This window comes from Cucumis sativus, chromosome 6 (genome assembly GCF_000004075.3).
Source record: "Cucumis sativus cultivar 9930 chromosome 6, Cucumber_9930_V3, whole genome shotgun sequence".
Taxonomy (NCBI): Eukaryota; Viridiplantae; Streptophyta; class Magnoliopsida; order Cucurbitales; family Cucurbitaceae; genus Cucumis; species Cucumis sativus.
The window spans coordinates 17,189,649-17,217,275 of NC_026660.2; the positions used below are offsets into that span (position 1 = coordinate 17,189,649).

At 34.7% G+C, this 27,627-nt stretch overlaps 5 protein-coding genes and 1 long non-coding RNA gene across 10 annotated transcripts; 5 read left to right on the top strand and 1 right to left on the bottom strand.

Annotated features, from left to right (window-relative positions):
* Nucleotides 1–1,462: 1,462 nt before the first annotated feature.
* LOC101203833 (putative UDP-glucuronate:xylan alpha-glucuronosyltransferase 3) lies at nt 1,463–5,551 on the top strand. Its single transcript, XM_011659005.2, has 5 exons — nt 1,463–1,643; nt 1,744–1,819; nt 2,564–2,767; nt 3,288–3,895; nt 4,259–5,551. Exons 2-5 carry the CDS (start codon nt 1,761–1,763, stop codon nt 5,290–5,292), a joined length of 1,905 nt encoding a protein of 634 aa, XP_011657307.1. The 5' UTR covers nt 1,463–1,643; nt 1,744–1,760; the 3' UTR covers nt 5,293–5,551.
* A 1,240-nt stretch (nt 5,552–6,791) lies between these two features.
* Nucleotides 6,792–10,690, top strand: LOC101204078. Its single transcript, XM_004148768.3, has 5 exons — nt 6,792–7,319; nt 7,425–7,495; nt 7,581–7,756; nt 9,503–9,611; nt 9,814–10,690. The coding sequence occupies exons 1-5, from the start codon at nt 7,046–7,048 to the stop codon at nt 10,120–10,122; spliced, it is 939 nt and encodes a 312-aa protein (XP_004148816.1). The 5' UTR covers nt 6,792–7,045; the 3' UTR covers nt 10,123–10,690.
* Nucleotides 10,691–14,064: 3,374 nt separating this feature from the next.
* LOC101207193 (serine carboxypeptidase-like 42) lies at nt 14,065–18,319 on the top strand. Its single transcript, XM_004148779.3, has 9 exons — nt 14,065–14,506; nt 14,965–15,072; nt 15,185–15,277; nt 15,373–15,465; nt 15,866–15,951; nt 16,062–16,340; nt 16,439–16,572; nt 17,626–17,718; nt 17,806–18,319. The coding sequence occupies exons 1-9, from the start codon at nt 14,236–14,238 to the stop codon at nt 18,089–18,091; spliced, it is 1,443 nt and encodes a 480-aa protein (XP_004148827.1). The 5' UTR covers nt 14,065–14,235; the 3' UTR covers nt 18,092–18,319.
* A 177-nt stretch (nt 18,320–18,496) lies between these two features.
* On the top strand, nt 18,497–19,913 carry LOC101207438 (basic salivary proline-rich protein 2). Its single transcript, XM_031887023.1, has 2 exons — nt 18,497–18,515; nt 18,647–19,913. Exons 1-2 carry the CDS (start codon nt 18,497–18,499, stop codon nt 19,657–19,659), a joined length of 1,032 nt encoding a protein of 343 aa, XP_031742883.1. The 3' UTR covers nt 19,660–19,913.
* A 2,422-nt stretch (nt 19,914–22,335) lies between these two features.
* LOC116404659 lies at nt 22,336–25,777 on the top strand. Of its 5 annotated transcripts, none has more exons than XR_004217658.1 (6): nt 22,336–22,623; nt 22,938–23,169; nt 23,274–23,398; nt 24,064–24,167; nt 24,613–24,676; nt 25,692–25,777. It is a non-coding gene; the product is annotated as an uncharacterized LOC116404659 (long non-coding RNA). The 5 variants fall into 5 exon arrangements; XR_004217659.1 differs by having other exon boundaries at nt 24,103–24,167; nt 24,613–24,733; XR_004217656.1 differs by having other exon boundaries at nt 24,103–24,167.
* LOC101204316 (stearoyl-[acyl-carrier-protein] 9-desaturase 6, chloroplastic) lies at nt 25,426–27,539 on the bottom strand. The gene is made up of 2 exons (XM_004148769.3): nt 26,881–27,539; nt 25,426–26,320 (listed from the first exon to the last, which is right to left on the bottom strand). The coding sequence occupies exons 1-2, from the start codon at nt 27,469–27,471 to the stop codon at nt 25,745–25,747; spliced, it is 1,167 nt and encodes a 388-aa protein (XP_004148817.1). The 5' UTR covers nt 27,472–27,539; the 3' UTR covers nt 25,426–25,744.
* Nucleotides 27,540–27,627: the final 88 nt, after the last annotated feature.

Below are 27,627 nucleotides of genomic sequence, written 5' to 3' on the forward strand. Positions count from 1 at the left end.
AAGACCTATCATCACGACGAGGCATACTCAATAAATTCACACCTAAATGGGATGAACCCTATATCGTCAAAGAAATTTTCACAAATGGAGCATACAAAATCATTGATCAAGATAGATTACGAATTGGCCCAATCAACGACAAATTTCTCAAGAAATTTCATCAAGTAAAAAAAAAATGTTTTAGTTCAACTATAAGTTATTATTTGATCATTGTATTATAAAAAATGTATGTAGGCAGCTTAAAGTTTACTTTAAGTTCGTACGCAAAAAAAAAAAAAAAAATCTTCATCGTGATGTCGAAGTAAAGAATATGTAAGTAATACAAAATGAAATTTAAGATCAGCCACACTAGAATAAAAAAAATTGCATTATCATTCAACAAAAATCTTGCATTTGCAAGGATCGCAACACAAAAGAAAATGAAAGAAGAAAAATGGAAGGGAAAAAGGGGCAAAATCAAAGCTTCCATTTGATGTTTTAAAATTCTTCACGTGCAACCTCCATACTCTTACGAACAGTAGCTAGCGCCTCGATGATGGTTTCTTCGGTAATAGCAGGGGTGCTATCGACTTCGTCTTGGAGTTTGACAACTTCTAGTCCTTGCCTGTCTATGGCCTTAGTTTTCTCACAAAATAAGAACGCCAGTTGTTCAAACTCAGTGTTTATGCTATAAAGTCTACTCTCTAGTTCTTTCTTGTCTGAAGATAACTGCCCTCTTCTAAATGACTTTGGCATTTCCTCGTATTTGGTCTATCAAAGTTAAGGCTTCCTTGATGGCAGATGTCTTCTCATCTAATTGACGAGTTTATCTGCAGACAAAAACTATGCATAATATGAAGATTGTATATCGTTGAAGAAACTATCTACTGTAAGACCCGTAGTTAAGATAAGAAGTAAAATTTAACTAAGTGTCTTGAAAAGAGGCGTTTTAGGTGGACTTCACGAGAAGAGGTTGGTTAGTCTATGAGAAAGGTTATGCCACAAGATTTTTTAAAGTTGTGTTTTTATGCAATTAAGGTGTTTCACAAGATAAAGGATTGGGCGAGAAGAAGTAAGAAAAACTTTAAATTTACACGTGTACCATTAAGAGTAGGAGCTGACAAGTTGATAAAAGATTAAAAGTGACTAAGCTTGTTTGTGAAGTAGTATAAATAGAGGATGGAGTTAGAATGTTAGGAAGGATTATTATGAGAATTTAAAGAGAAAAGTTGAAGTGTCGAGGTGCTGTCAATTTGTCTACGCGAGAAGAAGAGGAGAAGCCTTTGGAATTTATTTCTAGCATTTTCTTTAAAAATGTTTATATTAAAAGTTTAATTCCTAAAAACTTACTATTTTCAATAATTCCTAAAAGCTTAAAAAAAAATCCCCCAACATAACTAAAAGTAAGTCTTCATATTCTATGGCACTATAACCGTGATTATTACTTATTAGGACAATGAAATAAAGAATTGGCAACAGACAGTTGGCTCACCATTTAACTATTTTAACATTTCAACAATTCCCTTTCCATTGAGAGCTTCAAACTTCCAAATTCTTTGCCGTAGATTTTTCCTCTTCTACTCTGCTTTGCTCTGCTCTTTCTTCCACTCCCTCACCGTCAACCCACCAACACTAAATCCAATGGGCACGTTTTAAATTCTTCTGTAAGCCGTTTAACCCACTTCTCTTTGTTTACTTTGCTGGATTTCTGTGTTTTTGTTCCCCAATCTCCCGGGATCAGGAACTGAATTCCTCATGTGGCAGCGGTGAATCTGTTGAAGATGAGAGCTCATCCCCCAAGCCCCATTGAACCCAGACATCGATTGTCTTCTTCTTTTAAGTGAGTATCTCTTCACCCTTCTTCTGCTTAACCTGCTTTCATTTTTATTTTTTATGTCAATCATCATTCAATTTGATTTCGCTCACATGTGTATTGTTTTGACTTTGAACTTCGATCTTCATCTTCTACATAAGCTCCACTTCCTTTAGTGTTTCTCCCTTGCATTTTGGTAGCTTTCCGTCAACGGGTCCCTCAACAGTGTCGGCGAATGAAACTTACAGTTCAAGATTTGCATTGTAATTGTGGAGATTCGAGTGGTTAGAACTTATGGAGTTTGAGTTGTCATTTAGCTAAACAAGGAAATTGAAATCGAAGTTTTAGCGTAATGTTAAATTGCGAACTAAATTTAGAAGGCAATTTATATATATGTGAAGTTAGGGATCTGACAAGTGAAGCTTTCTATTAGCTGGGATTGTTTCTTAATAACGTTTTTCCTTAATTAGTTTTCAGTTTTGTTCTTTTCATGGATTTAGCTCTTAGCTCCCTCCCTTTCTAGCTCCATATTAAGCAACTTAGATGACTAATCAATAATTAATTTTAAGTGATCTTTCAATTTCTATACTTACCTATAACCTATTGAAATTGCTATCCTGAACAATAAGTTCATCTCTTCTTCTGGGAAACTTCAACTAATTGTGAAACTACTTTTACCATACCTTAACTTTACCTATTTCTTTGTTCTTTTACTATCTGAATGGATGTACTGAAATTTGCTAACGTTGTCTTGAATGTCTGGTGGAGCAGTGAAGAAACAAGTAAGAGAAGGTTCCAAAGAATTAGAGATTTCAAAGTTGTTGAGAGGGCCCTGCACATTCCCATTCGTGATAGGGTTTTGAACTGCAAACCTTCGCTAAAGCTCGTGCTGGTTATTATAGCTCTAGGAACAATAGTGACATGCTTCCATTCACCTGCAGTTCATATTTCAGATTATCCATTGAAAGGATCTAGGTATGCTGTTTCTGTTACTTAGCTTACTTTCAACTGTTTTTGTAATATTCATCTTGTTATATTTCCCAAGTGCTGCGGTTATATATATATGCAACTTCATAGCTTTACTGACTATGAGAAATAAAAAGGAAACGGGAAGGAATATGAATGGTGAGTATGAAGAAACATAAAATCAGGAAGCTGGGTTAGAGAACTAACGTTGATAGGGCCATGGGGGAATTTATCAGTTGTACATTGTGCAGAAGATTATGATATATTCCAAACATATCTCTGATAGGGATATGGGTTGTAGCTATCTCTTTCATTACTATCTGGTCTTAGTATACCCTTTGCGTCTTCCTCACGAAGTAAGAGTTTGTGAAGTTTATTTCTTTAAATTATTTTCCTGGTCTTTAGTATTATGGGCATGCTACTATAGTACTATTTATCTGCGATAGTTTATGTACTTGAAATTCTAAGAATCCAATTTTGCAATATTTGAGCGAGAAGTTAATGCTCACTTGCAAGTTCTTGTTATCAGATGGGCAGGTAGAGATGCTCGTTATATGTCCTTTTCAGAAGTCAACTGGGATGAGGTTTCTGATGTTGTCGAGTCACTGACTGACCGGAACAAGTATCAGGGAATTGGCTTGCTGAACTTTAATGATAGCGAGGTTGACCACTGGAAACAACTTTTTTTGGAAGCAGAGCTTGTTGTTTTTCAACTAAACCATGCAGCCAACAATTTAACATGGGAAGCCCTGTACCCTGAATGGATTGATGAGGAAGAAGAATTTGAGGTCCCCTCTTGTCCTTCTTTACCAAAGCTTCAGGTTCCTCTGAAACCCCGTATAGATCTTGTAGCCGTGAAGCTTCCATGTGACAAATCAGGTAGATGGTCAAGAGATGTGCCGCGGTTGCACTTGCAACTTGAAGCAGCAAGGGTTGCTGCATCTGCTAAAGGGAATCGTTTTGTGCATGTACTTCTGGTGACTGAATGCTTTCCTATCCCGAATCTCTTTAGGTGCAAAGAACTAATCACACGTGAAGGGAATGTATGGCTTTATAGACCTAACTTGAATATCTTGAGGGACAAACTACAGCTCCCCATTGGATCGTGTGAACTGTCAGTTCCTCTAAAGGCTAAAGGTATTTTGCTATTACTTTATTCATAATGTCCAAAATATTTTACTTCCTCTTTGCTAATATTGAAAATTTCTGTTAACCTGACCTACACAAGAAGCTTCTCTAAGCATATTATCTTTAATGGGTTTACCCAAGGAGCTCTTCTACTTTGATAGATAAGGCTTCTTGCTTTTGCTCTATTGGTTGCTTTAATGGTAATATGTCTGTTGGTCTCCTAGGAAGAAAGTTAATGTGTCTGTTTGTGAAGTATATTCTATGCATCAAATCTGGTAGATGTACAAGCTGGAAATACACAACGTAAATAAAATAAAGGGTTAGGTACGTTGCTTGTATTGAGAGACTAACCAACTAAAACTCTGTGAGCAGAAAATTTTTACTCAGAAAGAGCGAACAGAGAAGCATATGCAACAATTTTGCACTCCGCACATATGTATGTCTGTGGAGCTATTGCAGCTGCTCAGAGTATTCGCATGACTGGTTCCACTCGGGATCTTGTAATACTTGTTGATGAAACAATTAGTGAGTACCACAGAGGCGGCCTGGAGGCAGCTGGTTGGAAGATCCTTACAATCCAAAGAATTAGGAACCCCAAAGCTGAACGAGATGCATACAACGAATGGAACTACAGCAAATTCCGTCTTTGGCAGTTGACAGATTATGACAAGATAATTTTTATAGATGCAGACATGCTCATTCTTAGAAATATTGACTTCCTCTTTGAGATGCCCGAGATAACTGCAACAGGAAACAACGCTACCTTATTCAATTCAGGAGTTATGGTGATCGAACCATCAAATTGCACATTTCAGTTGCTAATGGATCACATCAATGAGATAGAGTCTTATAATGGTGGCGACCAGGGGTACCTAAACGAAATCTTCACATGGTGGCACCGGATACCGAAGCACATGAACTTCTTGAAGCACTTCTGGGAAGGTGATGAAGAAGAGAAGAAGGAGATGAAGACTCGTCTCTTTGGAGCTGACCCTCCAATCCTTTATGTTCTCCATTATCTGGGTAATAAGCCTTGGATTTGCTTTCGGGACTACGACTGCAATTGGAATGTAGACCTTCTACTGGAGTTTGCTAGCAATGTTGCTCATAAGAGATGGTGGAAGGTGCATGATGCCATGCCTAAAAACCTACAGAAGTTCTGTTTGCTTCGGTCGAAGCAGAAGGCACAGTTGGAGTGGGACCGAAGGCAAGCAGAGAAAGCAAACTTCACCAATGGTCACTGGAAAATAAAGATTAAAGACCCTCGTTTGAAGACATGCTTTGAAGATTTTTGCTTCTGGGAGAGTATGTTATGGCATTGGGGTGAAACAAACTGGACAGATAATTCTTCTGTTACCACGTCTCCTACTACTACCACTACTACAGTACCTCTCTCGTCCCTTTAAGCTTTCTGGGTTTTTTTCCTCCTTTGAATTAATTTTGTCATTTAAAGTATACGAACGATAGTAGTTAGAAGTGAAAGTTAATATAGAGCAAGTGCTTCTCTTTGCCGAAGCTTACCTCCCTAGTTTGCCTAAAGGATTTACTTGTAACTCGTAATACAAGGGACAGTGCGTTGTCTTTTTCATTTAAGAAACAATTTCCTACTTGCAAGAGTAAATATTGAGTGAATAAAAAACATATTAGAATGTTGCTTTTCTAAAATAATTTAATTTCTTAATTTTTGAAAAATTTCAACTATTTTATTACAATTTAAGAAATGCTTATATACTTATGGTATTTTTTTAGAGTTATCATTTTTAAGAGGAGTCCGAAACTGCTTCTAATTGATATGAAAATTATGTTTAAAATTATTATACTTCTACGGTATATTCAAAAGTAAATTTGAAATAGCCAAAATTATTTTACAATTTCCAAAATCACTTCTGAACATGTTCTTAATCAAATTAAGATCGATTTTAATTGTTAGCAATCAATTATTGGATGTGGGTGTGGATGGATTCTAGGGTGTGTGGGGTAATCGATCTTCTTCTTCTTTTTTTTTTTTCTTTTTCTTTTTACTTTTCTTTCTTTTTAAAAAAGAGGTTTTTTTTGCCCAAATATGTGAATTGAAAATTCTGAGGCTTTGAGCAGACCTAAAAATGAAAAGTAATAATTAATCATATTCATGTTAATTTAATTAATTCGATTCATATGTATTTAAAAAGAAATAAGTTAATTTTCGAATATGGCAAAATTAATAAAAATATGTATAAATATAGTCAAATATTACGATTTATCCTTGGTAGACCAAAATACTCGAGGCAAGTAGTAATAATTCTGTTATATTTGTTAATACTTGGAACATTTTGTTGTGAGTTTCTTTTTTCATAGAACATAGGAAAAAAAAAATTAGTAACCTATATTTAAATAAATTAAATTTTATAATAACATATACGACTAAGACTTAAAAATTGATGAATATATAGTAAAAAATCTATCATACTATTAAATTGAATGTGGTGATCGTAGTAATTTCAGCACTTAAATGTTTAGGCTAGTTTAGGTTTGAAAATTGTATTTGTTTCTTAACAATAATTTTCATCAGTATTTTTTTGTTTGTTAAATGAGGATGGAAAGTATAATAAGGTTTATTAGGCTATGTTTCAATTCAACTATGCTCTTATTGTTCTAAAAGTTTTTCGTTGTTGGGACTTGGTGGGATAAACAAGCACATCTAAAATGTCCCTCTTATTGTTTTAAAAGATGAAGTGCTTGTTTAGGCTAGTTTAGGTTGGGGTTACTTGCGAAAATGAAGGCACAAGTTGTGTGGTAATTAGTTGATAAGAAAAGAGGGATTTTAATTTAAAACAGAATAGGTAGAAATAATTAGGAGAGGGAAAGAATGGATAAAAAACAAACCACCTTTTGTGATTATGAAAAATGGAAAGGAGAGAAATAAAAAATTAATGAAAGAAATGTTTTGGATGAGTTTTGTCAATTCAATGAGCGAAAGAAAGAAGAAAAAAAAACCATCGGATTGCAACCACCCACCGCCATAGCAATTGCAATACTGTGTTGTGGGACTACCGACTCGTGAGCTTCATCATCGTTTTTCCCTCCACTTTTACTACCCTTTACCATTCATTCGCTTTTTCTCGTACCCTTTTGTTTCTTCTTCTAACGTCCATTAACGGATTTCAAGTCCCAACAGCAGGAATGCTCTTGATTACGGCTCCTAATTCCGCACTCTCTGCACTCTCCAGTTCTCTACCAATCCTTCCACACATTCTTTTCCGATGCTCTTCAATCTCCCCCGCTAATCTTCCTTTCCCATTTCTCGATCATCGATTTCCTTCTACGTCGAACAATTCCCTATTACTTCGTGCCAGAAAGAGAAACTCAGAATCACAGCCGGTTCTCAAACAAAACATCGTCCAGGAAGTGTCCGAGGACGAAGAAGATGACGTCCTTTTCGATGAATTTGAACAAGGTAAAACCCATTAACAAAAACCCTCTCTCTGTGTATCCATTTAATTTTATCCCTTAAATATAGTTAGTCTAGACTGATTAACGGGACACGTTCTTGATTCCGTAGATGAGATAATGGAAGACGATGGCGAAGATTACTTTGAAGAAGAGTATATGGAGGATAATGCTGAAGTCTATGTAAGATTTTCGCCTCTAAATATGGAGATATTCAGCTGAAAATTTTAACTCAAATCTTGAAGTTGATGATTAATTTTGTTTGAAGTTAGGGGATGGTGGGGAAGGGGGTGGTATTTCCCTTGCTGGGACTTGGTGGGATAAACAAGCACTCGCTATAGCTGAAGAGGTTATTCTTTCATTTCATGGTGATTTGAAAATTTATGCTTTCAAAACAGTCTCTAATTCCACTGTTCAAGTGCGGATTGAAAAGCTTTCTACCAAGTAAGTTTGCAATCTCTGTAGTTTTATGTGTTTGTTTCGTATCTTTCTTTTAGAAAATCAAGGAGAAATGCACTGTACATTTTCTAAAGCATATTAGACTGAGATTTGGTTTTCTTGCGAGATGACAATTTCTTATTGCCTGATTCATGAGAATGAAAGGCCCTCTTCAAGCTTCTCCTGTCTCAATCTGTCTCCTCTGAAAGGATTGTTTGAGTGGTCTTGATATTAGGAAATATTAGGATTCTGACCCTACATTTCACTTGCAAATTAAGATAGTTCACACCAGGACCATAGATTTAAGACTGGTTTGTAATGATTCCCTACATGCTTAAAAACATTTGTTCTGCACTTCACAATACTTTTTAAAATATTTTGAAATTCATTCCAGATGGCCTTTATACTAGTTCATCCACTTCGATTGAGTCAGATATGAATTCTACTCATGATCAAGTGCAAATGGAAATGCTCATATTCTACTCATGTTCAAGTCCCAACCTACTCTCCTCTAGAATGAATCTTTGCGTGATGTTGATATTAGGAAATATTAGAATTACTAGCCCTACAACTCGCAAATTAAGGAAAATGGTTGACACTAGAGCCATAGTTTTAGTACTTGTTTGGAATGATTTCCTAAGTGCTTAAATACACTTTTTAAACATTCGGAGAGTCATTCTAAGTAGACTCTTATACTAGTTTACCCCACTTTGATTGAGTTAGATCCAATATTCTACTCATGTTATAAGTTACACAACAATGGATGGAAGGATAACACCAGCAGTTACTAGATAAGTTTTCTCACCGTTTTTCTCTCTGAAAATAGGTTTGATAATTCTCCTTTTCTTGTATGGGCCCCTCATCCAATTTCTTTTTTTTTTTTGGAAAAAAAGGATAAGTAAAACTTAATTAGTATGTAACATCTTACTTGAACATGATCTATTCTATGGTTGTACAACCATGCTTTTGAAACCATAATGAATTGGCCTAGTGTTAAAAATGGAGACATGGTCTTAATAACTAATTAAGAGGTAATGGGTTCAATCCATGGTGGTCACCTACATAGGAACTAATTTCTTACAAGTCTTCTTGACACCAAATGTTGTAGAGTCAGACGAGTTGTCCTGTGAGATTAGTCGAGGTGTGCATAAGCTGACTCGGACACTTACGGATAGATAAAAAAAAACAATCGTGCCCTTGAATTCCGAGGCTTAATTAGTATGTTGCTCAAGCCATGTTGCCCCATTTTGGAAATCCTGTCTTGCTTCCTGTGCTGCTGTGCCTACCTCCATTGATAGATGCTCTCATTTAGCATTGAAATCAGGAATTAAATCTTATGCATTACAGCGTCCACATGTCTTTAAAGTTTAACCAATATTTTGATGAGCTTGGTTCAGGTCCCACAACTTGGCAGTTCTAATTATCTTTTAGGTTGGAAATGAAGATGCCTTTTGCTTTCATGTCAATCAAGAGCCATTACCCTTTGGTTTCGAGTTTTTCCTTCTGATATTAGTATTCTCACTGAACCCTTTCACCACACAACTCAAAGCAAACTTGGATTTTTTCAAACTCTAACTGTCACTCTAATCTAAAGGATTTCCAGATACTTGGGACGTTACAAGTTGAATTCCAGTTTAAGGATATGAAAATGTGTTACACTTTAGATGTTTTCCGAAGTTTACTACCAGTGTATTTGTTCTTGCTTAGACTAAGGATCATTCCTGGGTTCTAATTCCCAACAATGCTCCTCAGATCAGGTTCCCCCAATATGGAAGATATTGAGGCTTTTTCTACAACATATCGAGCAAGATTGGATGACGCAGAGCTTGCTAAATCTGTGCCAGAGAACATATCTTTAGAGGTATCCTTCATTTCCCTGTTCTAATTTCCTCATTCTTTTTTTTCTCTCATGCAATCTATCTTTAGCTTCTGAATGAAATTTTTTTCACTTCCATTATTCATATTAGTTTTCTAATTGACAAGAGCAAAAAAGAATTGCTTTCTTAGAATTACTCTGTTAGCTTTTGAGTCTAAATGGGTTTTAATCCTTCCTACATTATAAGGTCTCATCTCCTGGTGTTGAACGGGTTGTTCGGATTCCTGATGAGCTGGATCGGTTCAAAGAGAGGGCAATGTATGTGAAATACACAAATGAGGTAGTTACAGCCAGTTCATCCTCCGAGAGTGATGGTGTTTTCAAGCTTGTGTCGTTCGACATAGAAGCAAAGTGCTGCACTTGGGGTATAGCAGACGTGAAGATAAATAGAGAGAAAGCTGGAAAAGGAAGACCTCTTAGCAAAAAGCAAAGAGAGTGGCGTTTAGAGACTCCATTTGATTCATTACGGTTGGTTAGGCTTTATTCTGATTGCTGATAATGAAATCAAATTTTGGTGGGAATTCAGCCCCTTGATGAATCCAAGTTGTATAGTAAATCCACTTCCGTTGATTCTAAGATTGAAAATTTGTTGTTGATCAGGTTTTAGAACAAGAAAGAGTTCCCTTCGACTCAATTTTGGTAGTCTCTAGCTCACGCTTTGATCAAGAAGCTTAGCCTCAGTATATGAGTTTACCAACTTAAGTTTGTTAATCTCATAGAGAATTAATTTATGTTCTACAGACTCTGACGTTTGGAATCCATCTTTTATGGCATCATTTTTATGTGTGAGCATAACATAACGTTGGGGTTTGGAATTGATTTACAAGTGGTTTTAGAAAACGGAGCAATAAAGTACTTTGTGAGGAAATACTTTAGGAATTTTGAGAGTTTGTCAAGGCCGTGTGTTTAGATTGTAAAGCTTTATCTGGGTGTTTTAGTTAATGTTTAGGTGGTGTGATGTTAATGGCTTTATTAATAGTGTATTTGGTCGATACATTTGGAATTTGTACTGAATAATAGGTAATTTGTATATCAGTTATTTAATTATAAAATAATGTTTTTTATGACTTTATTAGGATCAGGATGTACTGTTTCAAGACAAGTAAAACATTCTTGATACATATGCTCTCTCAAATTTTTTTTCATTAACTATTGTATTAAGTCTTTGATTGTTTGTGAAAAATATTTTCCGAGTATTTATCAACGTGCTAACTAAAGTTAAATAAATATATATTCTTGCATACGCAAATGCAGAGGTGTTATCAATTATTTATTTAATTATTCTTTACTTGCTGTGTTAACTAAATTTATTTGTTTATTAAGATTATCATTAAACAAAATTACTATTGAATTTAACTTTCTTTATTTAATTAATACATAAACTGTTATAATTAAAGTTAAATGTTTTAAACAATAATCTTTACAAGTTGTTAACTTGAAGGTGAACTAACCAAGATAGTTTAATTAATTGTTCTAGGCACTTTCTTTTGTGGTGCCTCTGTAGAAAGAAAGGAAGAATACAATTTTTTAAGATAAATATGCTTTTAATTATTATTTTTTGAACGGTTGTTCAACAGAGAGCCTCTTGGTGGTGCACAAATTAGACCAAATTCTTTCGTAATTATAGCGTTTTTGATGTATTTCATCGGTTGAAAGGCTCTTCTTCACACAATAGGTTGAAATCCCTCCCATTAAATTTATTCTTATAATTAATCCCAAATAAGAATAATTTAATTGGCATAACACCAGTGTAGTTGCTTTAACACCAATTCAAATAAGAATAACTTGGAGGTTCAATACTCTCACAACACCAATTAATCTAATAAATATAATACTTCTTAAAAAATCATTGTAGTTGCTCTAAAACATTAAAATTCATAACATTGAAACATTCTAATTCTAAATAAGTTTGGCTAAAACAACTCTTGATTAACTCTTTTACTTACCTAATATGTGAAAAGTTAATATATTTGGTTAAAATGAGCTTAGCTCATTAATAATTGACATGATGTTTTTTTTTTCTAGTGGTTGAATGTTCAATCTTCTTCCCTAAAATGGTTGCACTTGTAAAAGAAAAAGAATGGAAAAAGATTAATGCACTTTAGAAGAGACACTAAAGATGCCATGGCAAACGTAGAAATTAAGGATAAGATAGTGTGGTAGACCTTGGAAGTAAAGATAAAGTGTTATAACAAAGTAGAATAAGATGCATAGTAGCAAGTCTGGTTTACAATACTGTCAACCAAAACCAAAACCAAAACATTATTAGATTTTGCTAAGGTAACTTCTACTCTTCACTTTCAAAACAATGATGAACCAAACACCCTAAAAAAGTATGGAACCAAATATTAGAATGATTTTTCATTGCACACATTTCTAAATGTGCTTATAATGTACTTTGTACTAAAATCACTTTCTTTTAAAGTATTCCCAAACCTCACTTTGAAACTCAGGTTCTAATTATTTATTATCTCATACAATTCAAACATTGATTATATAAACTAATTATGGGTAGATCTTCCAGCATATTCATCCTTTTCCAAACATATTCTACTCTTTCCAATAGGATATTTTAGAACTTTCTAGCCATCAAAATCTTCTATTTTACTTTTATTTATTTTTAAATATTGTTCAAATTAAAATGTATTGTCTTTACATTCTTTATCAATAACAAGCTATCTTTATAATTGTCGTTCAAGAAAGTGATGAACTCCAAACACTATAAAAAGAGCCTATGCTTTGGTTTTTTATCATCCCAATTTGAAGTTCTTCAAGTTTGATATACTAGATCGATTTTCGGAGTTGTATAAGCTTTAAGGGAGTGGTTTTGTAATTAGGGAAGGGAAGGGAAGGGATGTTTTTGTTGGGTTTGGAGCTTTTCCCCGTTAATTGTTGTGTTATGAGTTTTATTGGTTTGTTTGAATAACTTATCTGTTTTATCTTCCCAATACAGCAAGATGGAGTATAGTTGAATGATGAAGACATATATTATACCCTTCGAATACTGACTCCCAGATTTGGTGTGTAGAGAATTAAACTGAAAGACTTACATAGGAAGCTTCATATATATAGTTTAAATTGATATTTTACACATGAACATATCTGTATTTTAAGGTTGCATATAAACTAAAAATGGTGATGCCTCCCTGTCCCTGTATTAATCGTAAACCTTATCTGCAAGGACTTGAGAAAAGGGCAGCAATGGGGCATTTTGACAGAAGGACTCTTCATTTGGTCCCTTTGTAGAAGAAAACGACCAATCATCTTCTTTCCTCGCGTGCTTCCTAATATACAAATAAAACATTTCTCAGAAAGAAAACAGTGGGACCATTTTGACCCAAATCCCACAAGAGCCCACTCGTAGTGATGAATCAAAAACGGCTTCTTTTGTCGCTACCTTTAACTTTCTAACAATATTTATTTATTCTCTCCTTTCCTTTCTTTTCTATTTTCCACACTATTTCACTCCTTAATCATATGCATCCTCACTAATTACCAAAACTATACCTACAATTTTATTATTCTTCTTTCTCTCTAACTAGAAACCTTTGGTGAGTAACCAAGTCGTAGATGATTATAAAAATGTTTTTGGCCGTATACCTAAAGCCATTCAAAAAAAAGTCTAAAAAGATAGTTTTTCTTTTACTTGCTTTCTGCTTTTTTGACCTACTTCATCTTCTTTACCCATTTCAAATTTTGCATATTAACCCTACCATAATTGCCTTGTCTACCACATTTTAAACGATAATAATAATTGTATAATCACTCCCGCGGTAGAATTCTAAATAATAGAATCTATTCGTGGTAGGCTCCATCATTGTTAAATTCCTACTAACTAAAAAGCACATACAATTTAATTTGGCTAATGTGTATGTAGCACAATATTGAACATGTGTCACATATATAACAAACACTTTTTAATGTAACAAATATGTTATTAGACATGCATAACACACTTTGTGGGTAGACTAAAAAGATGTATATGACAATAAAAATAATTTTGAATATGAAAAACAATGAGTTAAAAGTTTTAAACATATAGATGCACCAATTCATTTCTTTTGGTATAAAAATTATTTATATATATATATATATACATATTTTAATAAATGTATGTTTTGTTGTGTTGTGTCCTGGATTTTAAAAATATGACATCACCATGTTCATTCTTATTTTATCGGTGTATATTTGTTTGTCTATGCTTTTTAGCCTACTATTAATATGATTTATTATAGACTCCAAAAATTGAATATAAATTTTAGTATATTTGTGTAAATTTTTTTAGATTGTGAAATATTTACTGACCCATAATGAGACACACAAAAGTATGAGAGAGAGAGAGAGAGAGCAGAAGCAATGTATGTAAATAAATGGGGTATTAGGTAGAAATGAGAATTTTAAGTTAAAAGAAGAAGGTGAAGGAGGGGGGTTGGTGTGTGGGTGATCGAAAGCAGTGTCTGCATGCACCTGTTATTGTCATTATATATCTTTATAAAAATCCCTTCTGTGTATTACCTTTTCAAAAGCCAACACAAATAGAAAAATATCTAGGACTCTATCTTTTTGACAATATATCATCTACCACAATCCTTGGTTTTTTTTATCACTAATGAGGCTGTTTGGACTGATGGACCGTGGGAGAACTACTACTCTTGGGGCCATCTGGGGCTTGCTTTTTGTCGCCTTCTGGGTTGCGACCACCGACGGATTCCCGGCCCAGGATCTCGTCGACAGGCTTCCTGGCCAGCCGACGGTTGGTTTTAGACAATTTGCAGGTTATGTCGATGTGGATGTCAACGCCGGAAGAAGTTTGTTTTACTACTTTGCTGAAGCTCAGCAAGACCCCCATCTCCTTCCCCTCACTCTCTGGCTCAATGGAGGTTTGCCTTTCTTTCTTTCTTTCTTTTTTTTTTTTTTTTAATTTTTATATCCACTGTTTTATAGATCTGTTGGAATTTAGAATCACTTTTGGGGGGAAAAGGTGTTTTGAAGTGAAAGAGTACACTTTTTCTTATATACAAATTCCATGTCTTTTTTAAGAAAACTATTCTTAAAGAGAATTTGTAAGATTTTTTTAATGGTTCGATAATGTTTCCATTTGTTGTTGGTAGGGTGAGAGATTGAAACTTTGGTAACTTTGAGAAACTTTGAGAAACTTTGAGAGAGAGACTGAATAAAAAGAATAATGGTGCAGTTTGAACTTGGAACAAGATACAGAAAGCTTTGTTTTTTGGTTTTTTTTTTTTCCTGGTCGAATCAAAATTTGTGAATAATATTACATTATTCAAAAGCCATGTTTTAAAATATATTATATATATATATATATATATATATGCAGGTCCAGGTTGCTCTTCAGTTGGCGGGGGTGCCTTTACAGAGTTGGGACCCTTTTATCCTAAAGGTGATGGTCGAGGGCTTCGAAGAAACTCCATGTCCTGGAATAAAGGTAACTTTTTAAACTGAAGAAATATATAAAAAGAATTATTCATGGGTTAGTTCGTGAGTTTGATTAATTATTATAAAAATTGTTAATTGATATGGTGAATTGACTTGAATAGCCTCTAATCTACTGTTTGTGGAGTCACCTGCTGGGGTAGGATGGTCATACTCAAACAGAACGTCAGATTACACTTGTGGAGATGACTCTACAGGTTCTGATCATATTCATAAACTTTTCATATAATTTGTTTATTTATTTATTAACGATTTAAAAATTGTGAGATTGGATCTGTGCAAAATTTGGCAGCAAGAGATATGCTCACCTTTATGTTGAAATGGTATGACAAGTTTCCAGCTTTCAAAGATAGGTCCTTTTTCCTCACTGGAGAAAGCTATGCAGGTATATATATTTCAATTCTTTTTCTTTTTTCTTTTTGGACTTTCAATTTTAAACTTCCCACATAATGTTTTAGATTATTATTTATGTGCTTTCGAACTTTTAGTTTCCTTCAAATTTCTTAACTATATAATTAATGCATACCACGAAACCATTGAATTTACCAAAAATAAATGATTGTCATAAATTATTAAACAAGGTAGTCAAAGCACTAAACTAATAGAGTTAATGATAAAAACGCGTGGCTATAATTACTTTTCAAAGTTCAGAAACTCACACTAAACATTATACTATGAAGACTCAATAGACAATTTACCTTGAAATTTTTTTATATATTCCACCTCATTTCTCAGCGAAAAAGTGGAAGAAAATAAAGAAAGGAAAAGATATTTATTTGGTGCAGGACATTACATTCCTCAACTAGCTGATGCAATACTGGACTATAACATTCACTCGAAGGCCTTCAAGTTCAATATCAAGGGAGTTGCTGTAAGAAACACGCATATACAAAGAAAACTCAAAACCCATCAGCTTCATTATTAATTTCAATCCAATCTATCAATTTTGTATTCAACCATTTCTCCTAATTGCTCCTACAGATTGGGAACCCATTACTTAATCTTGACAGAGATGCACAAGCAACCTACGAATTCTTTTGGTCTCATGGAATGATTTCTGATGAAGTTTGGTTTGCAATCACTAGAGATTGTAATTTTGATGACTATGTGTTGACCAATCCACACAATGTAACCAAATCTTGCAACGAGGCCATCGCTGATGCCAACGGCATCGTGGGCGAGTACATAAACAATTATGACGTTCTTTTGGATGTTTGCTACCCCTCCATTGTTGAGCAAGAGCTGAGATTGAAGAAATTGGTTCGTATAAAGAGATGATTATTTCTCTGACATTTTGATTTAACCAAATATTGAAGTATAAGGTGGAATGTTGTGGTTTGGTTTGGTTGGTTTTGCAGGCAACTAAAATAAGCATGGGAGTTGATGTGTGCATGACTTACGAAAGGCGTTTCTATTTCAATTTACCGGAAGTTCAAAAGGCTCTTCATGCTAATCGTACTAATTTGCCTTATGAATGGTCCATGTGTAGTGAGTAAGCCCGCATTTTCTCTCTCTTTTTTAGTTTTTCTTAACCTTAACTATTGATTCATGTCTTCACATTAGTAACTAATATCACATCATAAATAAATATTGGTTGATTTGAGATTATTATAGTTGCAAGAGGGTATTGAATCAAAGAAATTGACAATTAAAAACAATATATAGCATGTGCAACCAAATTTCTTGTGTAGAATCTCATTCTATTAAGTCATATTGTTCTTTGTTTTTTTATCCTTAAATTTGCATAGTTTTTGTTTTTCTATATTTCAAAATATTGCACGTTTATCTATGAGATTTTTTAGTGTTTTTTTATACCATATTTAGTGTTTATTTGATCTTTAGGTTTTAAATTTAAAGTATTATATTTTTAACCTTTTTGAATTTAGGTCCATTTGGTATGTAGATTTCAAATTTGGCACTTTCATGTTGGTTTTCCATATAGTTTTGTCTTTGATTTCAATTTCTTCTAATTATTTAAAAGCAATTAAATTCATTGTAATGAAATTAGTTTTTACTAAAAAAAATTCATGGTTTAAGTTATTTTTTTAAAAGAATCACGCCATAATTATTTTCAAGTAATTAAATGAAATGTTACGTTAAAAACCATATACCATAAACATTAATGGAAATTTTGGTAAAAGTGTAAAATATGGGAACTTTGACTAGATGAAATAAGCTCAAAATTAAATGGTGAGAATGTAACGTTTTGAAACTGTAAATATTAATCAGTTACAAGAGTTAAAACATTGGAATTGATATTTTTATAATAAAGGCATTTGAATCACATTCATGTCTATTGAAACTTTTTTTTTTTTTTGTCATTTTGTAAATCAGACCATTATTTAATTAATAGCAGACAAAGTAGATAGAATCATACTTCAAACTTCAACAACTTTACTCCAAAATTTATCAACTAAAATAGTAATTTAATTAACGTGGTGTTTCATTACCAATATCCAAATTTATAATGTATAAACACCCAAAACTTTTCTTTAGTTATACCATAAACAGAATCTAAATCCCAATTGCTTGTACGTTTGAGCAGCACATTAGATTACAATTACGATGATACAAACATCAACATGCTTCCTTTACTACAGAGAATAGTCCGAAACCACATCCCACTTTGGATCTACAGGTACACATTTATTTTCATCAAATTACTATTTCCAAACTTTGAATATTGAAAATGCTGAATAATGAATGTACACAAACAAACAAACAGTGGTGATGAGGACTCAGTGGTGCCATTGTTGGGGTCTAGGACACTAGTCCGAGAGTTAGCTCATGACCTTAAACTCAAGGTCACAGTACCCTACGGAGCTTGGTTTCACAAGGGCCAAGTTGGTGGCTGGGCCATTGAGTACGGCAACACACTCACCTTTGCAACGGTTCGCGGGGCGTCTCATATGGTACCCTTCGCCCAACCCTCTAGAGCTCTGCATTTGTTCTCTTCATTTGTAAGAGGGAGGAGGCTCCCCAATTCTACTCGCCCTTCCATTGATGATTAAACAAAGAAACAAAGTAATATATATTTGATTGTGTTTGTTTTGTTCTGGCATTCTTCTTCGTATTATTATTATTTCATAGAGTAGAATGCAATGCAAGATTTTCACCACTCATTTATAAATTTTAGAGAAAATTAGAGGACATAGCTTTTTATACACACTGTGAGTTGTATCAGTATGATTGAGGTTTATTGTATTGAAATTAAAAAAATATATATGCTTGTTGAGAAGAGAAACTAAGGTTGAGAAGCAAAAACAAAAGATGTTTCTAATGCACACAATCATTACACTTAGCATTGAAGTTAAGTCATTTTTTTCGTTCTCTGTGTTGTATAAAAACTTATCCCATATTTTACCAACTTCTTCATGTGCTTTCTTTGGTAAAAGAGTTTTGAGATATTAATCCCAATGGCTTCTATCAATAATAGTGAATACTATTACCCTTGGTTTCCTCTTCCACCTTATCATCCTTTTCAGCCACCACCACACAACCCAATTGCTCCACCATCTCCTCCCCTCTTTCCACCACACAAACCAATTTCTCCCCCGTCGCCTAAGCCAAGTACGCCACCACCACCGCCCCCACCGCCACCTCACAAACCCGTCACGCCTCCACCACCACCACCACGCAAGCCAATTGCGCCTCCCCCACCTCAAAAGCCAACTGCTCCCCGCCACCACGCAAGCCACTTGTGCCTCCTCCTCCTCCTCAAAGGCCAACTGCTCCCCCGCCTCCACGAAAGCCAATTGCGCCTCCTCCTCCGCCACCTCAAAAGCCAACTGCTCCCCCGCCTCCACGCAAGCCAATTGTGCCTCCTCCTCCGCCACCTCAAAAGCCAACTGCTCCCCCGCCTCCACGCAAGCCAATTGTGCCTCCTCCTCCGCCACCTCAAAAGCCAACTGCTCCCCCGCCTCCACGCAAGCCAATTGTGCCTCCTCCTCCGCCACCTCAAAAGCCAACTGCTCCCCCACCCCCACGCAAGCCAATTGGCCCTCCTCCGCCTCCTCAGAAGCCAACGGCTCCTCCCCCACCACGTAAGCCAATTGCGCCTCCACCACCGAAAAAACCAAATGCTCCTCCACCGCCACCGAAAAAACCAGTTGCTCCTCCACCACCACACAAGCCAATCGCTCCTCCGCCACCGTACAAGCCAATATCTCCGCCATCTCCAATGCTTCCGCCGCCACCGCCTCCTCCTCACCACCACCCGACAGTAATCATCATAGTGTTTGTGTCATTAGGTGGGCTTTGCCTGCTTGGATTCATGGCAGCTGCACTCTTCTGTTTCGTTAAAAAGAGAAAAGAGAAAAGCGTGGAAGAAACAGAAATCATCCACATTGACGAACACAGGAAGATCAAAGAAGCCATAGTTGAGGGACCTCATGGATCATGCCAAACTGTGGTTCTATCAGTTGAAGATGACATCCATGTTAATGAAGAAATCATAAGGTGTGAGAAGATTGGGGGGAAAAGGACGTTGCATAGTACAAATGAAGCAGGAGATCCAAGCAGCATAGAAGATCAGCCACAGCCACCAATACCATCTCTCACTCATCAAAAGCATTCATGAGCACAAAACTTAATCATTTTGAACAAATCATCAACAAATAAAAGCTTTTTTTAAAAAAATAAACAATATACAATTAAATATACATATTGTGATTGTTTTCCATTACTAATAATAAAAAAAGAATTCTTCATTTTCCAGAATGAAATGTCTGTGTTGTTTGTTTTAATTCCCAAGTTTAACTGTGGTATTGAATTCTCATGAAATGGATGAAAGTTAATTGAAACAAAATGAGCCAATTGAATTTATTTGAAAAACTGTTCTCTAAAAGTAAGTAATGATTTAACCTACAACGTATATATCTGATGCCAAAATCCCACTTTTATCTTAATTTTTAAAATATTACACTTTTTTACTTTCTATTCCTATAGTTCATATATGAGTTAAAGTTCCAATGTAGAGTTTTAAAATGGTACATTTTGATCTTTAAATTTTGAATTTAATTATTTTGTCAATAAATTAGACTTCAAGATTGTACATTTACCCTTTAGTTTTTAGTGATGTTTATGTATTGTTATTTGTGTTATTTCTTTTATTTGAGAGATTTTCTGTTTGAGTGATATCCCATTCAAGTTTACTCCATAATTTCAATCTAGGGTCTCCATAGGTTGAGATCTTTCTCACTTTCGCATTTGTGTGTTTAGTTAAGTTTTATACGTATACTCTTCCCAAATATGAGATCCTCTCACTATAATATATTTATAATTTATTTAAGAGTAAATTTTTTTCACTATAACGACTATATAGATCATAATATCATCAAAGAAGTTAGAAAATATAAAATCTTAGTATATCGAAAAATTTTCAACTATCATCTCTAGACAGCGTCTTCCTCTTTCTGGACAGTTTTTCTTGAAATGTCCTTGTTTGCATTGTGACAGATAAAAGATTTCAAGATAGGTTTATCTATGTAACTTTTGTGGTTTTTATTAAGAGGATTCTTCTTGGACTGATTCTTCTCCTTGGAGAAAAGGGACTTAGCACCTCGACCATTATTTACCTCTAATTGAAGCTCTAACTCTTTACTTTTTAAGGCAGTAATGACAGTATCTACTGAAATTGATTCTCGTCCATATTTCAAAGCTGATTTTACTTCTTTGTAAGCATCATGTAAAGAATTTATTGAGATGGTAGCCTCACTTTCGATCTCAAGTATATTTCTCAATTGATTGAAGTCATTTGTCAATTTCTTGAATTCATCAAAGTTCTCATTAAGAGTCTTGGACTGATTCATTTTAAAAGAAAAAAGTCTCCCTCACATAGAGTTTGCTTGGTAAGTCTTTCTTGTCATAGAGAGCCTTTAGTTTCTCCCACATCTAATATGTTGTATCTTCATTGATTACTTGCCTTAGCACATTATATCTGTGATGTTGAGAATAAGGATTTCATAAGTTGTCTCCTCCATGTTTTGCTTATCTACTTCAATCACTGTTACTGGTAATTACTTTGGATCTTGAATATCCTTTAATACCTCTTAGAACTCAAAATTGCTTGAATTCTTTTTGTCCATAAAGTAAAATCTACTCCTTCATTCAACCTTTCTATTTCAAACTTTGTTGTAACCATTGTAGAACTTTTACGAAAAGAAAACTCTAGGGTATTCAAGAACTTGGCTCTAATACCAATTGACAAAATCTTTATTAGAAAAAATAAAATATTTTATTTATTCATTTACCTTTTTCCAATACATCATTTATTTATGAAAGACAACTTGCCGTCTTTTTCTCTCTCTTTGGTGGGACTCAAAAAATGCAAAGGTAAAGTTTATTTTCTCTTCTCTTCACTCTTTTATTCATGCAAAATTTTCTTTTGTTTTTCCTTTCGTTCAAGCTCCTGTAATTCCCAGAATCAACGTTCAAGTTCGAGTGAAAGACATTTGACAGAATAGAAAGAAAGAAAAAAGGGATCAACACATAAAGGCTTAGAGTGGTTCGACAAAAGCACATACATCCACTTTGAATGCTATCAATTCATTTCTTTGGAAAGAATTACAAGATGAAAAAAAATGATAGATAAGTGCCAAGAAGCTCTTCTTTTATACCGTGATAAAACTTCTAAACATTAGTTATTAATTAACCATAACTAATTTCTAACCTCTTAGACTATTTTTGAAAGAACCCAAACGAAAGTTGAGTTCAAAGCTCGAACAACTTCACATATTAATAAAGTTTTTTAAACTCTAACACTGCCAACACTAAATCAATCAAAACCAATATTTTAAATTTGTACAACTCGATGACATCGCAAGTTCACATCATCCTACACCTAAAACAAAATGAATATAATAAAAACTCGTTTTGAACATGAATCCTATAACTTGGCATAGCAACAAAATCGATAGAAAATGAGATTCAACAGATGAAAAACATATTGATAAAATTTTCTTAAAATTGTTACATGGATTACATCATCAAAGAAGTCAGAAAATATAGAGCCTCTACATTCACTAGAAGAAAACTTGTCTACTATGACAGTTATATATCTCAAAAAATGAATGGAAAAAAAAACTGTCACAAAATATAAAATTTCGCGTTTTTGGCGGGAGAAGACGGAATTTTTCGGAAAACACTTTTTGCGACAGTTATTTAATGTCATAGAATGTTAGGGTTAAAAAATTTATTATTTTATATTTAAAAAATTAAATTTGCATATTTATATTTAAAAAAAAACCCAAATTCCTCAAAATTTTCCCCAAATTCTTCCTCCCATCCGCGTGTCCTAACTTTCCCCAAAATTTCCCCCAATTTCTTCCTCCCATCCGCGTGAAGTCCCGTCGGCTTTCTCCCAATTTGACCGTCTGAAGTCCCGTCGCCACCACCACCCCCCTCCTGCCCATCCGTCGAAACCTTCTCCACCAACTCGTCGCCACCACCAACCCGTCGCCACCACCCCCGTCTTCTCCAAACCTCTCCAATCAACCCGAAGCTTCAAATCGTGGGCGTCGGTCGTCACCCCTTCCCTCCGCCGGTAAGCTTCTCTTCCTTATCTCTTTCTCTCTCTCTCTCTATGAAGTTCTTCATTGTCTCCATTGGATTGTTTCGTGAGTTTCAGTTTATCCCAATTTCATTGGATTGTTTCGCCGGTAAGATCTTATCCTCATTTCCAAAAGAGATGTCATGGCTAGTGCCGATTTCTTTGCAATCTTTAAAATTATTTTCTTTGTTTTCAAGAATTTGTGTAGGTTGGTGATGAAACATTTTGGTAGCTTACAATGTGTTTGATGAAATGCCTCAATGAAGCATTTGGTTGATTTTTGATTGATTTTTGTTCGTTCGAATTAGGAAATCAAGGCCAAAGGAGATGTCATGGCTATGGGCTGAAGCTTTGAGAAAAAAGAATGAAAAATGAAATGTGAGATCTTAAACTTTGATGGTGTGTAGGGTCTTTTTGTTTGTCTATGCATTTTCCAAGTGAATTTTAGTACTTTTGATTTTTCTATTGATATTTTGTTTATGGTTGCTATTGAGTTGCTTTGATTGAAGGATAGAGGGAAGTGATTATTGATAATTATAGGTATGTATTCCTTAGTATTTGAACATTTTTGTATTCATAGCAACCTAACTTTGTTGTTTCTCTTAGTTTGGTTGTGATTTGAGTATTTTATATTTGGGGTTCAGGAAAGGCAGTATTTGTTGAAGGAATTCCCTGTGAACTGGTTTCTTGTAAGAAGTATTGTAAAGTTTTGAAGGTTGGGTTGTGGTAATGGAAGCACCGTTATTCCAATCTTGCGGTAACCTCCAAAGTATTCTACTTTTCCTCTACTTTACTTCTTAGTCATGTTCCTCAATTTTGTTTGTTTTATTTTTTTTTTAGAAATTTAGTTGATAAATACTGTTTGTGTTTGCTTTGAGCTTGCTTATATGAGATATTATTAAAAAATCTTATCGTTGAAATTAATTCGAAAGTAGAGAAAAATCAGTGTCAACTGGAGGAGTCTTTTAGAACAGAAGAATAAAAAGGCAAATATTATTGAATGGGCTCTTAAAGCTTCCACATTTTCTATCCTGCTCTTTACATTTTACTGTTTAGGTTAGCTTTCATATTCTATAAAAAAAAATATAGAAACAAATGTGGAACTGTGAAGTGTACATTTGAGAACTGTTATAGGACTGGACTTTTTGGTGTTTTCAAATATGAATATACAATGCCTTATATTATGGTATAAGCGTGTTTTTCAGATTTTTCCCCATTCTACTTCTCAGATAATCTCCCCCCTCCTTTCCACTGCCATTTTCTTCTCCTTTCTCTTCAAATGCTTTGATTTTACCCACAATATGAACGTATTTAACCAAAGTTTCATTATTTCTATTGTTTGTACTTGTATAGTAATATGTGGTTGTGACATTGCTTTTTTTTTTTTCCTGTTTCTTTTGTATTACTCTATTTTACAACAAGCTAATTTTAAAGGTGTCAAGTGTATTTTGATGTATTTTGATTTTGGGGAAGAATTCAGATGACAAAAGCATCAAGAAGTCGATCGTCGGTCTGGAAAGTTAGTGATAAACATCCAGGTTGATTGTTACAATATAAATCTCTTATTTGTTAATGTCTTTTCCTTATCTTATCCATCCTCTTTCAACATATCTTGCTAATTTCATAAGCTAACATTGATTGCGATAGACTATAATGCTAGTGATTCAGATTCAGATTAATTGACTCGTGATTCTTAACCACACCAGTGTTGTTGATTTCTCTATGTCATGTCAAAACAACCACTTGTATCTTCTCCACGACATGTCGTTTTAGAAATTTAATTAACTTGTAATTCTTTGACTTTATGTGTGGCATCAATTATTCTTTCTTGCACATGTGAGAGTAAAGCATGCATAGTTCATTGTTTGTAGTCATTCCTTCTGTCATCAATATTTTTGCTTATGCTGATTTTTTTTTTGCAGTAATTTATGTGTTCTTTGGGTTTTATGATTTAATTGTTATGTTGTTTTCCTGAATTTATAGGTTGGATATGCTTCAGCTGAGACTTTTTAGTTCAATAGAGAATCATACAACATTTTAGTTGGAGGTATATCTTTTCTGTTAAATTTTGATATTTTTTTTTCGATGCAGATGGTCGTATCAGGTACGATTTTCTCAAATAATTCTCGGATTTTTGTCTCTTTAAGACAATTTTACTCACTTTAATTCTTGTGTGTCTTAAGTTTTTTGAGTAATTGTGTTTCAAGATAGAACGTATTAACTTCCTCATGAAAATAATATTTTGTTAGTAAAATCGAGAGAACTATACTTTGTAAAATTAAATCAAAGTTAAATAAAGTTTATAAAAGGATGAAATGTGTGTGAGGGAAATTATTATGAAAAAAAAAACAATTTGAATAGGAGACATATTTGAATAGTCATCTATTCTTCAAATTGATTATTTAAAGAAAAAAAAAACATGTTCATTATTCAAAATGATATATTGAATGAAAAAGTGTGGAAATTGCTAAAAATTGTTGTAGTGTCTCACGTATCATTTATTCTAACAATAACCTACCTAAGTAGGATAGTTAATTAAGTCAGTTAGTTAAGTGTGAGATACCCCCATGTACTAAGTTTCACCTAAGGTTAAGGTACACTTTTCTTTACACGTAACAAAATGTATGTTACATAATGTATAGCTTATCATTACATATAAGAAAATATATGTGCTAAAAAGTTTTGTATGAATTGCCAAAAATATCCCTTCCACTACCTAATGAAGAGTTATGATCATGAGAGTCTGTCACATTGCAAATAAAATCTTACAATTCACATTTACTCTACTCCATATAGTTTTGGACAACAACATTTTATTTGACATTCAGTCTCTCTCTAGTTCCACATAAGAAAACAAATCTCAAAATAATAACAACAATATCTATATATCTATGTAAAAGCATTACTTCATTTATGCAAATAAACTTGTATTCCTTAGGATTACTTGGGAAGACGAAGATTGTAGGCAGATTCTACTAAATTAAACAAGATTTCAATTATTTTTATTTTTTGAAGTTTTTGGGTTTAAGATTTTAAATTTAAATCTAAATTTAAATTTACAGGAAAGGAAAAGAAAAACAAAAACAAAAAACAAAGCTAACAAGTGAAGAACCACCTAGGAGAGAATGGGAATTTCCTTATTAAAAATCCAGCTAAACTTGACCCCATGGGGCTTCAACTTCTTAGCCCGCTCGTCGGCTCGCTCCTGAAGCTTCCTAATCCTGGGCGCCAACCCACACACGTAATCCTGAGCCCGTCGCCCCTCCCCCGTCAATCCATCCTCCACCTTCTCCAACCCCCACCGTTGGATCAGTACCTCCAGAATGTCCGCGTAGTCATTAGCCGTGTAGATTCCAAGGCGCTGAGCCACGGCAGAGAAGTGGTCGAATAGCCTCGGGTCCTGCCCGTCGTACATAAGGTGAGCCGGCATGGTGATCTTCTTCTGCATCATGTCAGCTATTGCCAGCATGGCTCCTGTGGGGTCCACCTCTAGAAGCTTCTGGACGATTCTTGAATATGCGTTCTCGTGGCGCTTCTCGTCGGAGGCGATGGTGCCGCAGATGCGGGCAAGGACTGGATCGCCGTTGTGTTTGGCTAAGCGAGCGGTGTTGCCGTGAGAAATGAACGTGGCTCGCTCTTGAAATGAGGTGTAAACGAATCCTAGGTATGGGTTATTCTCCGTTCCTGGATCCTGCCCACCTCCCACGTATTCACATTTCCATCTCCATTGTTACCATATAATTTTATTCATTCAATCGTTTCTTCTTTTTTAAATAAAAAACTTATTCCCAGGATTGGTGTATTCAAATTCGTTTTTCATCTCCTCCTTGTTTACTTCTTTGCTTCCAAAACAAATTTTAATTAATTAACACCTTCCTAACTATTCAACTATTAAATTTTGGAAAAAGCATCGCATCCTAAATGTAATTAAAAGTAAACATTAATAAAATATTAAAAAAAAAAACAACCCGACTTAAAATGAACTAATAATTACATGTTATAAATGCACTTTAATTACAAGTTTGTTCTAATTTCTTTTTCTAAAAAAAGAACTCTCATTAGTAAATAAGTAGATCATCAACTTTATCAAATTCAATCATTTTTTTAAAAAAAAAAATTAACGAGTGAATCTGTATAAATCAAATTGAATTCTGTGTTTGACAAAATAAAATGTAATTTTCAAAAGTGTTGAAAAATCAAATAATTTTCGTTAAATTAAATTAGAAATAATTAAAGGGGAATTGGTCTCACCATGCCGGCGCCGATCAAATACTGAACAGTCCGTTCAATCATCGTCATATCAACTCGACCGGATAAATAAAGGTATGTCCGGAGCAAGTCGCCGTGCCGGTTCTCCTCTGCGGTCCAATTCCGGGTCCAGGTAGCCCAGGGGCTCTGGCTAGCCCCAGTCTCATCCTTAACTCCATCCAGCGTATTAATCATGGTCTGATAAGTGGGCAATGCATCCTCCGTAATCATATCCCCAACCAACACCACAAAGTACTCATCCGGCAGCTCCGCCGTCCGATCCCGCAGAGCCCTGACTTCCTCCACAAATTCCCCGTAGGGCAGAGTAGAATCAGGCAAGAAATCCTGGGGCTGCCAGCAGTCATCCACCGGCTTCAGCAGCGGCAGCACATTGTCATTGGCCCAACCTTCCAAGGACTTGAAGACATCGATCTTTTCGGGGGGCATTGAGTGCATTCTCCGATGCTTAACCAGAGGCGGGGCCGCAATGGCTGAAATTGGAGATTTGAGGCGGTAGAGTGGCGGGGGGGAGTTGAGGCGGAAGTGAGGGATATTCCGGGTAAGGGGAAGGTGGTTTGAGGTAAGTGTTTGCATGATGAGGATGGTGTGTTGTATTATTTCGTGGAAGTAGAAATTCTGGGGCAATTGGAAGAGGGAAATGACCTAATATATTTATAAAGGGAAAAGGGGGGGAAATTGGGGATTTTGTTGAAGGCTGAATAAATAGAAGGGTAAAATGGTAATCTAAGG

What these genes read in the sequence shown, in the direction of transcription:
- LOC101207193 (XM_004148779.3), top strand. Translation starts at nt 14,236, where the DNA reads ATGAGGCTGTTTGGACTGATGGACCGTGGGAGAACTACTACTCTTGGG. An exon ending in CACTCTCTGGCTCAATGGAG is followed by an intron (nt 14,507 to 14,964) that starts GTTTGCCTTTCT and finishes ATATATATGCAG; the next exon opens with GTCCAGGTTGCTCTTCAGTT. An exon ending in TCAATATCAAGGGAGTTGCT is followed by an intron (nt 15,952 to 16,061) that starts GTAAGAAACACG and finishes TTGCTCCTACAG; the next exon opens with ATTGGGAACCCATTACTTAA.
- LOC101204078 (XM_004148768.3), top strand. Translation starts at nt 7,046, where the DNA reads ATGCTCTTGATTACGGCTCCTAATTCCGCACTCTCTGCACTCTCCAGT. An exon ending in TTTCGATGAATTTGAACAAG is followed by an intron (nt 7,320 to 7,424) that starts GTAAAACCCATT and finishes TTGATTCCGTAG; the next exon opens with ATGAGATAATGGAAGACGAT. An exon ending in ATTGAAAAGCTTTCTACCAA is followed by an intron (nt 7,757 to 9,502) that starts GTAAGTTTGCAA and finishes AATGCTCCTCAG; the next exon opens with ATCAGGTTCCCCCAATATGG.
- LOC101204316 (XM_004148769.3), bottom strand. Translation starts at nt 27,471, where the DNA reads ATGCAAACACTTACCTCAAACCACCTTCCCCTTACCCGGAATATCCCT. An exon ending in ATTTGATCGGCGCCGGCATG is followed by an intron (nt 26,321 to 26,880) that starts GTGAGACCAATT and finishes GGAGGTGGGCAG; the next exon opens with GATCCAGGAACGGAGAATAA.
- LOC101203833 (XM_011659005.2), top strand. Translation starts at nt 1,761, where the DNA reads ATGAGAGCTCATCCCCCAAGCCCCATTGAACCCAGACATCGATTGTCT. An exon ending in CGATTGTCTTCTTCTTTTAA is followed by an intron (nt 1,820 to 2,563) that starts GTGAGTATCTCT and finishes CTGGTGGAGCAG; the next exon opens with TGAAGAAACAAGTAAGAGAA. An exon ending in TATCCATTGAAAGGATCTAG is followed by an intron (nt 2,768 to 3,287) that starts GTATGCTGTTTC and finishes TCTTGTTATCAG; the next exon opens with ATGGGCAGGTAGAGATGCTC.